The sequence below is a fragment of the Aptenodytes patagonicus genome, chromosome 3 (assembly GCF_965638725.1).
Source record: "Aptenodytes patagonicus chromosome 3, bAptPat1.pri.cur, whole genome shotgun sequence".
NCBI classification, from domain to species: Eukaryota; Metazoa; Chordata; class Aves; order Sphenisciformes; family Spheniscidae; genus Aptenodytes; species Aptenodytes patagonicus.
In genome coordinates this window covers 131,357,519-131,373,329 of record NC_134951.1, presented here as the reverse complement: position 1 = coordinate 131,373,329, position 15,811 = coordinate 131,357,519, and the positions used below count along the sequence as shown (strand labels likewise).

The 15,811-nt window shown below is 51.5% G+C and overlaps 2 protein-coding genes across 3 annotated transcripts in view; one reads left to right on the top strand and one right to left on the bottom strand.

Annotated features, from left to right (window-relative positions):
- XRN2 (5'-3' exoribonuclease 2) overlaps positions 1 to 10,232 on the top strand; it is a 51,810-nt gene extending 41,578 nt beyond the window's left edge. Inside the window, exons 29-30 of the mRNA XM_076335256.1 lie at positions 4,403 to 4,544; positions 9,353 to 10,232. Coding sequence (XP_076191371.1) covers positions 4,403 to 4,544; positions 9,353 to 9,415 — 205 coding nt within the window. The 3' untranslated portion in view covers positions 9,416 to 10,232. The remainder of the gene's footprint in view (positions 1 to 4,402; positions 4,545 to 9,352) is intronic.
- A 3,167-nt stretch (positions 10,233 to 13,399) lies between these two features.
- NKX2-4 (NK2 homeobox 4) lies at positions 13,400 to 14,551 on the bottom strand. 2 transcript variants are annotated; one of them, XM_076335604.1, is made up of 3 exons: positions 14,173 to 14,551; positions 13,610 to 14,064; positions 13,400 to 13,540 (listed from the first exon to the last, which is right to left on the bottom strand). In XM_076335604.1, exons 1-3 carry the CDS (start codon positions 14,549 to 14,551, stop codon positions 13,400 to 13,402), a joined length of 975 nt encoding a protein of 324 aa, XP_076191719.1. The 2 variants fall into 2 exon arrangements, with proteins under 2 accessions (XP_076191719.1, XP_076191718.1); XM_076335603.1 differs by having other exon boundaries at positions 13,400 to 14,064.
- Between the last annotated feature and the right edge of the window lie 1,260 nt (positions 14,552 to 15,811).

Below are 15,811 nucleotides of genomic sequence, written 5' to 3'. Positions count from 1 at the left end.
AAATCCAATTTACATAGTACCATTTTGTGAAATATTGCTACAGGTCTGTAACTTGTCATTGTTTTTACAATGCTATACTTTTATCATTTTACCAGGCTGTTTATTTTTGCAAAGTGGACTAGTTTCTCAATTCACGTATAAATAACTTCTTTCAGCCAGAAGTTGTTTGTTTCTCACTTTAAATACACATTTTTATTACAAATTGTGATAATCAACTGTCTCTAATCAGAATCCTATCATAAGGTTACTGTGCTTGGTTTGTGCTAATATTTTTAGAAGTGACCGCACACTGCCCAAGTGCTTCAAAGCATTTTTGCAGATAGATGGTGTCTGTGATTCGATCTGCTAACCTGTCCAGCGTGCTTCTAGTGTTGCGTTATTGACCTCGCTATTCAGTTCCCAAACTTGAGGAAACTGGTGTCACCTGAGGTGACTTTAAGTTGAAGATGTATCATCTTCACCTAGAAAATAGGCTTTAGAGAAGCTTGGAGAATGCTGTTCTAGCTTTCGAGTGACAACAGTATATTTACAATGCTTTCCCTCCCCGATGGTGCTTTGTTATACCTCTGATGGCTTATGAAAATCACTAATTTGCCAGTTTCAGTGCTGAGGATAAGTAGCTTTGCCACGTTCTTGGAAGCCGTTTGATTTGGGAAACAAATCGAACCGATGCTTAGGGCTGATGTTGAGCTAGTTGCCATACAGAGATAAGCACGGAGACCTAAGCAAAAGTTTAAACAGAAGCATAGATAGGCTTAGTGCAAGAAAAAATGGCTGAACCTGTTGAACTGAACACCACCACCGCCTCCCCCAAGAGGTTTTCAGTTTCCCAGTTAATTCCCTGGGAGCTGCCAGTTTCCCATACCGCTACCCCCAAGGCTGTCCCCGCTTGCTGCTGCGGCTTCAGGTGCTCCAGGAGCAACAAGGTGCCGCCGGGGAGAGCAGCGAGGAATTTCTGTTCTCTGTCACCTCTGCTCCCAGGGAGAAAGTAATTGAGGGAGAGGCCAGCCCCGGCTCCAGCCTTTTCAAATGAAGTGGGTTGGCAGGAGGCTACGATATCCTTGATTTGCGACATCAAGCAAGGGATAAGCAAGGAGCCCTGTCCCTGCCAGGAAAGCTTTGAGCCTTTTGTGCTATTTCAGGGATAGAGTATTGCAGCGGGGGCGAAACTAGCTTGGTTCACAGGCCTGGGTGGAAAAAGCCCAATAGCGTAAAGCTGCTTCTTCATAACCCAGATGATCTTGTCTCCTGCATAAGATCTATTTCTTTTAAATTTAGCGATGCAATTCAGTGTGCAGCAAGTAAAATAAAATCGGTGAGTTGCCGTTGAACAGGACACCTTTCAGCATGTCCTGTTCGGGCCCTGGTCCGACTGGGCTGTGTTACTGGAGATTTCATGCTCTTGCCTTCAGTGCTGGTGATCTGATATGTTTCAGAGGTGTTATATATATTTGCTACCTGGTTTCCTGGCTGATGTAAATTTGTAATCCAGTTAAGCAAATCCTTTTGCTTAACCTGCTCACAGAAGAGATTTCCAAAGAGGCTGAGGTTGGAACACAGAAATGTTTTACTTTATAAAGTTTCCTGAAGTTGTATTTTAGCTATCCTGTATGTATATGCTTTAGTTTAATCATAAGTTGACATAACTCTGGATAGTACATTTGAGTAACTCTGCCAATGTGAACTCATGTGATATTCCAAGTGGCACAATTCTTTTTTGTTACCCGCGAGGCACAGCTTTGCTCTGTACAAATCTCCACCCTAGGTAATTTGAATCACCAGTTAATACTTCCACTAGACGAACATGAAGTCAAGTGCTGTGAGGACTATAATTTTTTGATTTCTGTTTACCAGATGAAAATCTAAAATTTTGGTTTTTAAAAATAGTACATAGTTCTGTGAATCAAGAGCAACAAAAAGGTGTAAGCTGCTTTTCTGGCTTTAAGATCAGAAAATGCATTGCAGCTTTTTTTTTTCTTTTCCTGCTAGGTTTATCCTCTAGAATATGTAGTGGTTCTAACTGAAAATCACTAATTTCACTCTTTCAGATGGCCTGAAAGTAAAAATGCCCCAACATAGTAGTGATATTAGTGTGTTTTGTTTGTTAAATATCCCACCTTTTCACTAAGCAGCACTTTATTAAAATAAAAAGTTTAAACTCTGTGCCAAATGCATATTAATATCAAATGAAATTTGTCTCAAACTTTCCCGGTCCAGGCACGTAGCAAGTGTTGGCCTGTGGTCATCAGTCGCTGAGGGTATTTATCACCAGCACATTAGCAGAATTGTAGAGACAGAGTGACTGTTGATGGAAGCCCTAGAGCTGGGGCTATATAGGTAATTCCCTGTAGGTTTCCTTAAGGCTGATCAGTGTATTCTTCCTGGAGAGTCTGCTGTTTTCCAGGAATAGGGGGGGGAAGTTAGTACTTAAAATACTTAATCAAAAGGAATATCATACTTAGAATATTGATTTTGAGTGTTTAGTCCCTGAAACTGTAATGTGCTATTGACATGAAATACAGTACTGCTCCTCCTAATGAATGATTTGGATAACATTGTGCATTTCTAGACATACCTCTGAAGCTTAAAAATAAAACCACACAGTTCAGTATCACCACTTAGCTTTTGTGCATGTTCATTTTTAGTACATGTATTGCACATTGTATTTACCAGTTGCATATTTATCAGGTAAGACTCATACTTTTATAAACAGGAATCAAGTTATTTCATTTGTAGAGATGGTAGGATTTTCTTTGGCCTTTCTAAAATTCAGGCAGGTCTTAATCTGACCAGGTAGAGCAGCTGTCTTGCAGGCTTTAGTGTGAAACCAAAAGCAATTTGCATCCAAAACCAGAAAGCCTTCAGGTCCAAAACGACGGTTTTCATTCATCTTAATCTTATGTTTACCTGTCTTGATTGCAACTTTGCCTCTGTTCCTGCTGGTGGAACGTGTGTTTAAAAGTCCTTCCTCTCCCAGCATCGCTTCCTCAGTTGCTCAAAGCTCAGTTTGCCCAACACCGTACAGCTGGCTGTGAATCCTCCCTTGGTCACGAAAGTCATACCTCCTCCCTGAACTCCACGTGTGTTTGAAAGAATATATCGGCCTCTGGGTAGGGTTACTCCTCCAAGGCTGAAGTCCCGCCAATTTAATCCAGCAAATCTAGGCAGAGGCTCTCTGAAGACATACAAAGTGACTCAGTTCAGCAGTGCAGCAGGTAAATGTGAAACGCAGTGCTCATGCTCGCTGCTATTCCTGTCTCTCGGCAGGCTGGCCGACTGACTCGCTCTTAAACGGGGGTCAGAAAAGATTAACTGTCTCGACTATCCATTGTTTTTCCTTTACAACGATATATTGTACTGCAAAACTTAACTGCTATGAATTCTGTAAGGAATTGTACCCTTACACGTGCTCAGCTTTAAAGACTATATCATGGCTATATCATTTTTCTAAATATTTTTAATCAAACAGTGATTTGATGTATTATACCTGTTGCTTTATAATTGTAATGTTAGAATAGGTACTTGAAGGCAATTAAAACATTTCTTGCTGTTAGTAATCTAGGATGGCAAACTAGGTTATAATGGATGTTGAATTTGCGTTCCCATATAAACTGTACACCAAATGTCAGTCAGTCCATGCCAATTAGTGCTTATGTTGCTAGGTCACCATGGTCAATTGAAAACGGCATCAATAGAACTTGAAAAGGTTTCTTCCCGATCAGACCTTCTGACATATTGAGCAGAATAATGGATGGGAAAAAGCAGCCAAGGCCCCTACCCTAGATTCAGAATACTCGCAGTAAGAATTCATTTGCAACCTGCAATTAACTAGAAAGAATGGACTCCCAGAAAGAGTCTGGACATTTAGAAAAGAAAGCCTCATTCTCCTGTATCGCACATGTTTACTCTTTGGATGGTGTGTTACGTTTAGCTAACTTGGTGATATCTGGGTTTTAATCTACGTTCAAGATCAGTGCGGATGAATTGGCAAATTTGCCCCTAAAATAAAAGGTGGACAGAATCCTTCCAAGGAATTTGAAAAATCTCTGATTTGTAAAATTGAATTTGCTGCTTGTGGTAGTACCAGAAAGTTCAGGGGGTGTGTGCATATATATAAAAATACTACAGAAAGTTCTGTAGCTTTCAAGCTGTGATGAAGGAAGCAGTAAGCAAATGTGGCCTTTTGGTAGGAGAATCTTGGAAGATGTTGCCCCCTCCCCAGTTTCTCTCTAATGACTTGGCCATCTGCAGTACCGCTGCAGGCATAGCTGGATGTGACAGTGTTTAACTCTGCGACAAATCGAATCACTTATCATACGAGACTATAGAAACTTGGATTTAGTGGTGTGAAACTCTCTCTAGGAGCGAAGTTCATGCTGCAGTGCGTTTCTTCTTTACACAGAACTGCTGGGGCTGCTCCTCTTCTTGCCTGGAACCGCATGCTGCAATCCCAAAATCAGTACCAGCCAAGTCAGTACCAGGGGCTGGGCGGACCAATGAGTTACCCACAGAGACCTGAAGATCGGATGGACAGGGGAAGGCAGGTATGAAAACGCTGCCCCATTTTGCGCGTTTTGTTCTCCTCCTGAGTGAGGCTTCCTTCGTGTGTGGCTGTGGAGAGTGAATGCAGCATAGGTAGGCATTCCTGAGCCGGTTTTAGCCCGGTAACCGTGTCACCAGTGAAAGCACTGACAGGTAAGCTTCCCAGCCTTGTCCAGCCCCTCCGTGCGCACCCCTGGCACAGGGCCCACGCCATGACTGTGCCGCCGCCGCTTTTCATTAAAAGTAGATCAAACATGCTACCCAGTCACACGCTTCTTGCAGCCTGAGAAAACATAATCTGAAGGCAAGTATTTCAAACAGTGTCTTCCTCTTCTGTAAGGAAATCTATCAGCTACACGTTTTGGAGATAGAAGGGTTTCTCCCCAGTATGTTTAAAATGTAGATTCTTAAGACTTCATTACTTTTTCCCCTTGAATGTTTATTGGCTTTCTCTTAGCTGAAAAACTACTTAAATGCAAATGTTAGATTCTAGTAGCCAGAGAAATAAACATGTCTGAAAGTACACGTGAAAATAGCTTTGTGTGGTTAAATAAAAACAAGTGAATGTGATAGGAGAACCTCATCCAAAATTATAGGTGACTTTGTCATCAGTTTATGAAAATGCCACGGAATGAAAATGCTTCTTGAAAACAGCAGGTGATTTTTGCTTATGTGATTTTTTTTGTGTGTGTGTTCCCAGTAAAAACATAATCTGCATATACTCTTGTACTAGAAATTTGAGTATTTACAATGCTATATACTAGTTTAAAACAAATTTCAGATATCTCTATTAAACTTTAAGTTCCGTTGCTGTTTTGGTAAGTCAGAACTATTACTCAGCTGTGGGAAGGTTACTGACCAGTAATGGGGAAAGAGGAGGAAGAGCACTCAGCTGCTTGGTAACAGCACTATTTCCCAATCCTTTACATGGAAACTAAGGCACAAACTGTTTGAAATTTGCCTTCTGTTGGGACCTGGTTCAGCTACCTCTCACAAGCGTGCTCAAGACAAGTCACTTTTTAGTGTACGCTCTTAGTTTTTCTTTTCTTCTTCCCAGCCTGCCCATCTCCCTAGTACGCAAGCATTTGTGTTACACGGTACAGCACAAACACAGTCAAATTTGGTGTTTGATTTCTGGGACTGTTTCTCCATGTTATTGGCAGCATATAGCCATTTTCACGTAGGTATAAACTCTGTCCTGCAGTGTGTGTATTGGATAATATCCCAGTCTTTTTTGCTTATACAGCAGGGACTGCAAGTACAACCTATTTAAATTGTAATGTCATAGAGCCTATGTGAAAGCCGTCTTACAGCATTTTTACCACTTCTCTGATTCTTTATCTGCTTTATGTTTTTCTTTTCTGTTCTGGTTGGGAGACTCGGGTAGCGCTATCTATCACGACCGCTTTTGCACCATGTCGTCGTTATGGTGTGGGGGTTTTGAGGCAGCTAATACAATAAAAACATGTACTGTCAAACCAAGTTTCTAAGAGAAGAGCCTTTGGCCTTTGCTGGGGAAGCTTTTTGCAGAGTGCCGTGTGCTTCTCTGTCTGGTTCAGCTTGTCAGGACCGAAGCCCAGCAGAAACAGCCTGTGAGCTGCTAATACTGTTCTCAGCATTGTCTGCCGACAGCAGGATTACATGGTGCTGCTGAAAAGATCTATAGCCAGCAAGCAGCCTGCCCCAGCCCTCCCAGCTCTTAAACTCTTGTTCGACTGAACCCTTGTTAGCAGCAGTGAGACTCCCTTCTCCCCCCCCCCCCCGACTCCTACCCTGAAGCATTTTTGGTGCAGAGGAGGCTTTTAAGACTGGAGTAAGAATTGTCTTTAGCTCGTTCAGTTGTCGTATTGGTGTTGCAGCAAGAAACGGGGGAAAAAGAGAGGCAAGTATGCCACCGTGTACTCTTGCTCCAAGTATAGTGGGGAGGCATTACCAGTACAAATCCTTCCAGGGCTGGTTTTGGCTATAAGCAAAATTAGACAGCCTGGGTTATGATCGCATTAGGCTTAATGGGGAAACAGTGGGGCTTGAATCCTGGCTGTGCTGCCCAACTAGTCCCCAATGGTTGGTTGTTTTTTTTAAGTATGTTTCAAATTTGGATGAGGTGTATCGATAGGATCAGTTTTCAAAAATCTTTCATTTTGTGTTACACAGGTTTACCCAAAACACTGGAGACAAAGGAATAAATGCATAATTGCACTAATCCATAACAGGGGCCGCTGTAATAACGTAGAAAAATCAGTGGAGGATTTTGATGCTGGTGGAGTTTGGGTGGTATTTAACTAGGGCTGGAAAATCGATACTTGAAAAAAGTCTGTCTGCTACACCATACTCTGCTCTACCCTTTATCCTGGGTAACGTAGGTGGATATATTTGCAAAAGGAATCAGTGCTTAAACTAGTTCATTCGCGACCTTAAATCTTCATGCGTAACAGCTACAGCTGGAATCACAAAGGTGAACAGGAACTGTCTTCCAGAAATGGTTGCAGCGTGGGCTCAGGGAGGGCGTCCCCTGTTAGTTCACAGTCGGAAAGGTGTCTCATAACTCTGGGGTCTCAGAGCATCGTGGACATCTACAGCCTGGCGGTGACAGAAAACCTCTGCCCTCCCAGCTCTCCAGCTGTTTGCCACCTGAATGATTAAATAGGAGGCGTACTGCTGTTTGGTGATATTGCAGTCTTGCCCAAAACGTATTTCGCCTGTCTGCTGGATCATGAAACGAAGTTAAAACTGGGTGGTGACGACAGGTTTATTTGTATTCACATACGTGATCGTTATTAAGGACAAATCTTTCAGCTCAAGTAAACTTGCTTCCTTAAAAAATTTCCTTTGCAGTTGTGTTGCTTTCCAACTGTGTCTTATCTCCTTTTAAATTTTTGTTGCCTCTTTTCTTCTTTTTCTTTTTTTTTTTTTTTTTTTGGTCATTTTTAAATGAACTTTCAGCTGTCATTATTTCCTCGGGGCTGACAGCACTGGAGTAAAATTAGAAGCTACCTTAAAGGGTTTAGGGTGCAATACCAATAATTGAATCTAGCATTGCTGCCTGTAAATTTCAAAGCTTTAAAGCCTTGAAAAGGGATTCAAGTGGAAGTGGTGACACATAGCAGCATAAATAATTATCTTTGGTCCCTTTCACCTCTGCATTCTTTTTTTACAGCATACAGAACATGGTCTGAAGAGGTTAATAAACGCGCTGCTACAAAGTGCTTACAAAATTAATGCAACTGCCATGGATATGGGTTGCTCTGCGGTAGTGGGTATTTGTTTGATGTCTTCCAGCTGTTCCAGAAAACTAAAGAATAAACCTGATCGTGTTGTGCAGGTGTCTGACATTTTTATTTTAGTCTGTAGTAATACACAACTGGATGTCCGGATAAATGTCTTGTGCAGCTCTTACAAGGCCTCTCAACTGTAGTTCTGTACAGGGACTGCTGCTATTTATGTCACTGGAAGGATTTTTTTTAAGGGATATAGTCAACTTGTTTCCTTTTTTAATTGATTACAGTCAAACCCGAAAACAAACATAAAACCTTCCTGATAGTGGAAACAGTGTAGTCTGCACGTCTCTTTCAGACCCCTTTAAAAACAGGGTGTAACAAGTCGGTTTCTGTTCAGAAAGTCGTTTTTGATCGCCTGACACGAGCAGGCTGAAGCCAACCTCCCCTGTCACAGGTTTGCTCGCTGCCTCTTCAGTTTCCGTGGCGCGCTCTGAGCCCCCGTAGGACAGGGTAAAGATGGATTTCTCTCTCAAAGAAATAAAAGGAAGCCCCTCTTCCCCTACCCACCAAAAAAACCCTCCAAGTTCGAAACAAACAAAGCAAGCCCTATAGCTGTCGTTAGCGCATCACATTTAATTAACTTTCTGGTCTCTGCAGTACGTCAGGTTTTGAAATAATTTTACATGTTTCAAGGGGACTTTTTATGAAATTTTTCCGACAGACTTTTTCACTGGATGGTTGATGTACAGAATGCCTCATCTAAATTTAAATACAAAAACGTATCTGATTTGGAATGATTTCCAAGGTGGGATTTGGGCATCTTTCACCTATTATTTAAAGCGAATGAGTGCTGGAAAATGCTGCTTCTGTAACAAATACAATTTATTTTTTTTCCTTAAAATACTTATCTGTAAAAATGTCTGCCTTGCTTTAGCATAAGATTGCTTACAGCTACAGCAGAAAGCTGGTAGTTGAGGGAAATTTATTTTTTTTTCCTCTAAAAAAGTAAGCCTGACTAATCCTGCTAACAGCATACAGGCATCGCACGTCTCAAATTGATACTTTAGTCCACAAAAATGACATTTACATCATTACTCTGTGTAAAGCAGGCAAAGGAAACATACTGCAAAGCCCACGTTTCTGTAGGAATTAAAAATCTGCATTTCAAATCTGCCCTCCAGGTGTGTGTGAACGTGTGTGTGTGTGTGTGTGGCTTTAACGTTTTTGTACCTCTTTGCTTCCAGCACTGCTGAAAGCAAAGAACACGCAGAGGTGTTACAGCTCGGAAATAACTTGTCCTCAGCGCTGTCTTTTGGCGAATGTGTTTCTGATGTAGAAGCGTTGCTCCTCCCTCGGTACAGCTGGAAGCGGAGGCCGGTGCTGTACAGAACCGCTCTCCGTTGGTGGAAGTTAAAGCTTGTGTTTCCAGGAGAGCATCTGTAAACGCTGTTGAGGGACGTTCAGCTCTGCCTGTGGTACCTTTCTGTGCAAAGGATGTATTGTTTCATTTTTGTGTGGCGCCTGAAGCTCGGCTGACTTGTTTACTGTGATGTTAATCCAAAAAATAAATGCTTGCTTCTGTTTGTTTGTAGGCATATGGCCCCGGGAGGCCCTACCCGCTACCACCTCCCTCAGGAAGATACAGCTGGAATTAGCTCTTGACTGGTTTTTTTTGTGTGTGTGTTGGGGGTTTTTTTTGTTGGTTTGTTTTTGGTTTTGTTTGGTTTTTTTTTTAAGTATAGAAAATGTCTGGGGTTTTTGTTCTTGTTCTTATTAATTAATTGGGGGGGGGGAAATGGAATCCTTAAGAAACTCCCCTGTAGTTTTTAAACTATGATACTTGTTTTAAATGTGCACATTTCTTACCAAACTGATTTTTTTTTTTTTTTGTGGGGGGCTATGTCGCTTGGAAATAGCGTATTGCTAAAACACGAGTAAACTAGACTTGCTAATTTGCCTGTGAGACATTTGATGAGGTAGGAGTGCTGTTTTGTCTTTACTACATATACAAGCTGTGCTTAGCTGTGCCTGTCAATCTGAACTCCAAACGTCATTTACTTCACACATAAGAGCCTGAAAACGGACACGGAGTTTTAAAGAATGCATAGAAATCGGATTTTATTAACTCTCGGGGAAGACACAGCAGGCAGCCTGCGGAGCACGGTGTTTAAAGACACGTCTGTCGGTATTCCTTGTCAGATGCTTCCTTGAATTTCTCACAAAGAGAGGAGATTTTTTTGGACTTTGAAGTAAAACATTTCAACTTTTACAACTTGTGCCTGTTTTTGACTTTGTTATTGTAACATAAACAAGCACGGAAGGTGTATTTGTCTGTTTTGATATATAATTTAAAATAGCTGCAAAGTACAGAGTTTCCATTCATTTTTAGCACTCTTTCTAGGGATTTTCCATGTGAGTGTACCAAATCAGTAAATATTTTTATTTGCTTTATAAAGTGGCTTTTGAAATTCTGAGCAGTATCAAGTGGCTTCTTTCCAACCCCCTCCAGAACGTGTTTGTATCTTCTATCTATACCTGTGCGCACACATTTATATTAATTCATTGGCAAATAATTCCACGCAGCCTCTACAGTAGCGTTTAAAATCTTTGTTTAATCAAAAAGAAAAAAAAAATGACGAGAGCATCCAGTTAAGCGAGCAGCGTTAATGCTAACATAACATCTTCCCCTTGTGCCACGCTCGGACGCTTCCATTAAACACATGTATCATATACATCACTAAACTTCAAAGCTTTGCTGTCGCCCCTACGCACGGTTGCAAGGCACGGCGCTCCCGTGAGTAGTTTTTCAGGCCCTTCCTTCGAGGGCCCAGATGTTAATCACCAGCGGCGAGGAAAAAGACCAGACCAATGTAACCTTGGGAGGAAGAAATCGTGAAACTGGATTCATTATTTTCAAGTGATTGAGGGTGGAGCAGAATCCTTCATTGTAATGCAAAGAGTTGCCATCCTGCCCGGAGCTGGGAAACGCCATCAGCCCTCGCCAATGGCCTTCTCCCTCTCCCCGGAAAATATTTGGGTCTTAAAAAAGTAATTTTGCGTTCCGAGCAGAACAAAACCGGCAGCGAACGTGAATTTTCATGCAAATGCGGTGGTTGAGTGCGAGGCTGGAGGAACGAGCTGGGTAGCTCATCCTTGCGCCGCCGAAGGTGCCCCCTGCTCCCGAGGAGGAACCTGGGGTGCGAGTGGGCTTTTGTCCCTCGCTCCCTGTGTTTGGGGGTGGGGGGTACAAAAATGGGGCTGGATAAACATTCTGGGGGGCCGCTTTGGGAAGGGCTTGTCCCTGCAGGTTTCCCCTTGCCCAGCTCTTCACCCCCTTGGCTGACGGCTGCGAGTCTCCAAGCTGGCTGGCGTTCCCGAGCAGAGCCTGTCCTCGGCCCTGGGAGATGCGGAGCCCACCCGGACCCTCGGAGCGGTGCTTGGAGCAACGCGCTTGACCGGGGGCTTCGGTTCCTCTGCACCATCGCGCAGGGATGGGACGCAGGGCCTGACCATAGAGCGTCACCCCTCCGCTGGCTGTTTGCTTCGGCTGCCTGTGCATCCCCCTGCCCAGGCGCGTGGCCCTGCTGCATCCCAGCGCTCTCCAGCACCCGGAGCCGCTGGGTTGTGCGGGGCCAGCCCTTGGGGACAGGATCCCCGTGGCAGTCCTAGAGCTGCTCTACGTACGCGCGTTTTCCAAGCCGGAGCTGAGCTTGATGCCTTCCCCTTTGCTTTAGCAGGGTTGGAGCGGGGGGCTCACTCACCCCACCGGGCTCAGACCCATCCCCTTCCCAAGGGCCGTCCCGGGCCCTGGGAGCCGCATCCCGCGGGAGCCGGCGGAGAGAAACGCTCTGTGCGAGCCCGGCCGTGGAAGGGGGGAGAACCGCGGGGGTCCCTGCGCATCGCCCCGTCCACCGAGGGAGCAGACCCCCTGCGGCGGCCGCCGGGTGGGGAACGGCGGGGATCCCCCCCTTCCCCTCCCGGCCCTTGGGACGGGGTCCGGGAGCCAGTCCCCGGGCTCACAGCAGCCGAAATCGGTTTTTTTCCGCCCCAGAATCGCTCCTTCACGGCGCAGCCGGGAGCGCCGCGGAGCCCCGGCGGTCCCTGAGGCCGGGGAGTCCCCGGAGGGGCTGGGGGTTCAGCGGACCCCCCGAGGACGGCGGAGACGGGGCAGAGGCGGGGGTGCGTGGAACGAAATCCCCTTGGCGATTGAGAAGGAGGCTGAAAAACGAGGATTTTGGGGTTGTCCGGGGGCGGTCAAACCGCATCTGTACGTACACCGAGAACGAAGCAGCCAACTCTTGAGAACGTTTCCTTTTATTGTTAAAAAAAAAAAAAAAAAAAAAAAAATTAAATTAAAAATAAAGAAAAATTGCCGGAAACTTCCGAGAAGCGTTTCCCGGTGTGCTGGCTTTCCTCGGGGAAGAGGCGAGGGGACAAACCCCGCGGCCCCGATCCGTCCCACCGCTCTCCGTCGTTCCTCCTCCAGCCCGGCGGCCCCGGCCGCTGCGGGGCCCGATTCCCCCTCTCCCGGCGGGGAAGCGGTGTCCGGCCCCGGGCGGGGTCCCGGGAATTGCCGGGGGGTGGGGGTGAGGTGGGGGGGTGTCTCCGTGATCTCTGCAGCTCGTCGGAAGCTTAGCGAAGCGCCGGGGTTCGCGGCGCCGTCTTCGCGGCGGTTGCACGGACCGCGCACCGTGTCCACGCCCGTACATTCGCTTACTAAGCAATAATTAATAATAACGATAAAAACGTTTTCCCCCCTGAAATGTGAGCACCGGCGCTTCAGAGCTCTTCTGCCAACACACCCTCCGCCGCTGCCAGGCTTGGATTTGTTTTGTCTCCGCGCTCCAGCCGCTCCCCGGCGCTCCCCGTCCTCCAAAAGGCAGCGGCTGCCCGCCGCTCGCCGCCTCCTCGACCTTGAGTTACAATTCAATTTACCTTCAATCAAATAATAATGAAATTGCACTTCAGGGGCACCCTTATAAAATTAATTCTGCTGAGATAAGTTGCACTTCAGAAGATTTATTGTTCGCGTTCAATGGGTCTGTAAGGTATACGCGCACCGGCGCGGGCTCCCGGGTGCGGTCGGGTTTGGCTGCCGGTGCGCGGCCGCAGGAGAGCGGGGCCGGGCCGGGAGCGGAGCCCCGCGCCCCCCCCCGACCGCCCCCCCGCCGGCCGGGCGCCCCGTCGGGGCGGCTCTCCCGGGCGGGCCCCCGGCGGCCGCGCACACCGGCACGAAGGCGGACGGGACGCGGAGCCGCGAACACGCGTGCACACACACACACACACGCGCGGACACACACACACACGCGCACACGCACACACGGACACACGCAAGTGGCGGCGCAGACACACGCCCGCAGCCCTGCGCCCACGCGTGTGCGCGCACTCGGCCGCCCGTCCCGCCGCGGCTCTGCCTTCGGGTCCAAGTTTCCAAAACCCCGGAAAGTCTAAAAAAAACCGGCGCGAGGCCGGAGGGCCGGGGGGGCGCGGACGAGGCGGGGGCCCACGGGCGGCCGTCGGGGCTCCCCGCAGGCGCCTCGCCGGGCCGGGGCGGCCGTCGGGGCCGGGAGGGTCCGGTCCCGGAGGGCGGGGGCGACGCCGGGGCGAGGCGGGGCGGGGCGGGGGGGGACACACACGGATTACCACGTCCTGCCGTAGAGCAGGTTGGGGCTGACCATGCCGCCGTTGTAGTCGACGCCGGCCGAGTCCATGGGGGCCAGGGGGGGCACCTGGCCGTGCAGCGCCGGCGGGCTGGGCGAGAGCTCCTCCAGGTCGGCCGCCTGCCCCAGCGAGCCGGGGTGCGGGTGGGCGGCGGGGGCGGCGGCGGGCAGCGCCCCGGCGGAGGCGGCGGGGGTCGGGGGGGCGGGCTGCCCGGGGGCCGGGGCGCCGCTGCCCGGCGGCGGGCAGGGCTTGCCGTCCTTCACCAGCACGGGCACGGCGACGCGGCGCGGCGAGTGCTGCTGGCAGAGGCCGCCGCCGCCGTCGGGGTGCAGCTGCTGGGCGGCCGCCTTGTCCTTGGCCTGGCGCTTCATCTTGTAGCGGTGGTTCTGGAACCAGATCTTCACCTGGGTGGGGGTGAGGTGGATCAGGCTGGCCAGGTGCTCCCGCTCGGGCGCCGACAGGTACTTCTGCTGCTTGAAGCGCCGCTCCAGCTCGTAGACCTGCGCCTGGGAGAAGAGCACCCTCCTCTTCCTCCGCGGGGCCGCGTGGAGCGGCACGATCGCCTTGGCGCCCTCGGCGATGCCGCTCAGGCCGCCCATCCCGGCCACGTTCATCCCCGCCGACGGGCCCATGAACCTGGAGACTGAGCGGGACAGGCGGCTCAGCGCCGGCGGCCGCCCCGTCGGGGGCAGCGGCTCCCCCCGCCCGCCCGCCCGCCGCCCCGCGCCCGCCGCCCCGCGCCCGCACTTACTGCTGGAGTAGCGGGGGTCGCCGCCGGCCCCGTACCAGCCGCCGCCCGCCGCCGCGCCGCTCCGCATCCCCTCGGGGTAGGCGGGCAGCTCGCCCATGTTGCCCAGCCCGCCGTTGCAGTAGCCCCCGACGGCGCCGTGCGGGAACTGGGAGACGCCGTGGGGCATGTGGTAGGCGGCCGCCCCGGTGGGCCCCGCCACGACGTGCTGCGGAACGGCGGCGGCGGCGGCGGCGGGCACCGGCGGCTGGCGGTAGGGCCCGAGGGGCGCGCCCAGCCCGCCCGCCCCGTCCATGCCGCCGAACTTCTTGTAGCTCTCCTCCATCGGGCTGAGGATGTCGGTGACCGAGAAGGGCGTCGTGTGCTTGGGGCTCAGCGACATGGCGCGGCGGGACGGGCCGGGACGGGCCGGGCGCTGCCGCCGGCACCGGCGAGCCGTGCGCGGGCGAGGCGCGGCGCGGCGGCCACCAGCCCCGGGCGCCGGTAGCTCGCCGTTTCTTTTAGCCCGGCGCCGGGTTTACGCCAGACGCGGGGGGGCGGAGCGAGCGCGCCCGGCGGGGGAGAGCGGCGGCGGGCGGCCCCGTCCCCTCCCCGCCTCCCGCCGCCCTCCCCGGCCCCCTCCTCCCGGCCATTGTCCTGCGCCCGCCGGACGGCTCTTAAGCCCGGCCGCCCCGGGGCAGCGCCGGAGCGGCCCCGGCCCGGGCCGAGCTCCGCGGCCCTCGCCCGTAAGTACCTGCCCGCCCCCCCCCCCTCCCCCCCCCCGCGGTGCGCTGCTCGGCACGGGCGGGGGGCGCGGACCGCACCTCTCTGCGCGTGTGTGTGTGCGTGGGCGCGTGTGCGTGTGTACCCCTCCCAAAATAAACCGTCCCCGGGGCAGCGGGACGGCTGCGGCGCGGTCCCAAACCCGACGGCGCGGACCCGACGGCGGGAGCCGGGGAGGCCCCTCTCCCGGCCCGGTTCCCCGGGGGCGGGCGGCCCCGAGCCGGGGCAAGGCAGCGGGCTGGCCCCGGCCCCTCGGGGCGGCGGGACGGAGCCCCGGGGCCGCCGCTCCCCGGAGCCGCTCCCGCCGGGGTGCGGGCTCGGGCGGGGACCCGCGCAGCGCCGGGTGCCCTCTCAGGGGTGATGCTTCGTTTGCGGTTTGGTTTGGTTTGTTTTTTTTTCCCGGTCGTTGTTCGTTTGTTCGTTGGTTTTGCGACAACGAAATGCCCCCTCGGGGCTGCCCGTGCCCCCGGCTGGGGGGCGGGGTGGACGCGGGACGCGCTCCCGCCGCCCCGGCCGCGGAGACTCCTGCGGCGGGACCCGGCGCCCGTCGGGGGGCAGCGGCCGGGGCCGCCTCCTGCCCGTCCCCTGCCGCTCCCGGCGGGCAGGAGGGAGCCGAGGGGGCGCTTTGGCGGCCCTTTGCAGGCCGAGAGTACGGGGCGCGGCCCGACCCCCCGGCCCCATCCCGCGGACGAACTTCCCTGCTGCCCCCCGGGCCGGGCCGGGGCAACGGGGCTCCGCGCCGCGGGACCGTGCGGGGCGGGGGCGGGCCGGGCGCTTGCCGGCTCCGGCGGGCCGTGGGGTGCTGCAGGCGGTCTCCGCTCTCTCTGCCCCGGGGCGACGCGACGCGACGGGGCGGCCGGGCGGTGCCGACCCGCGGGCG

What these genes read in the sequence shown, in the direction of transcription:
- NKX2-4 (XM_076335603.1), bottom strand. Translation starts at nt 14,551, where the DNA reads ATGTCGCTGAGCCCCAAGCACACGACGCCCTTCTCGGTCACCGACATC. An exon ending in CGACCCCCGCTACTCCAGCA is followed by an intron (nt 14,065 to 14,172) that starts GTAAGTGCGGGC and finishes TGTCCCGCTCAG; the next exon opens with TCTCCAGGTTCATGGGCCCG.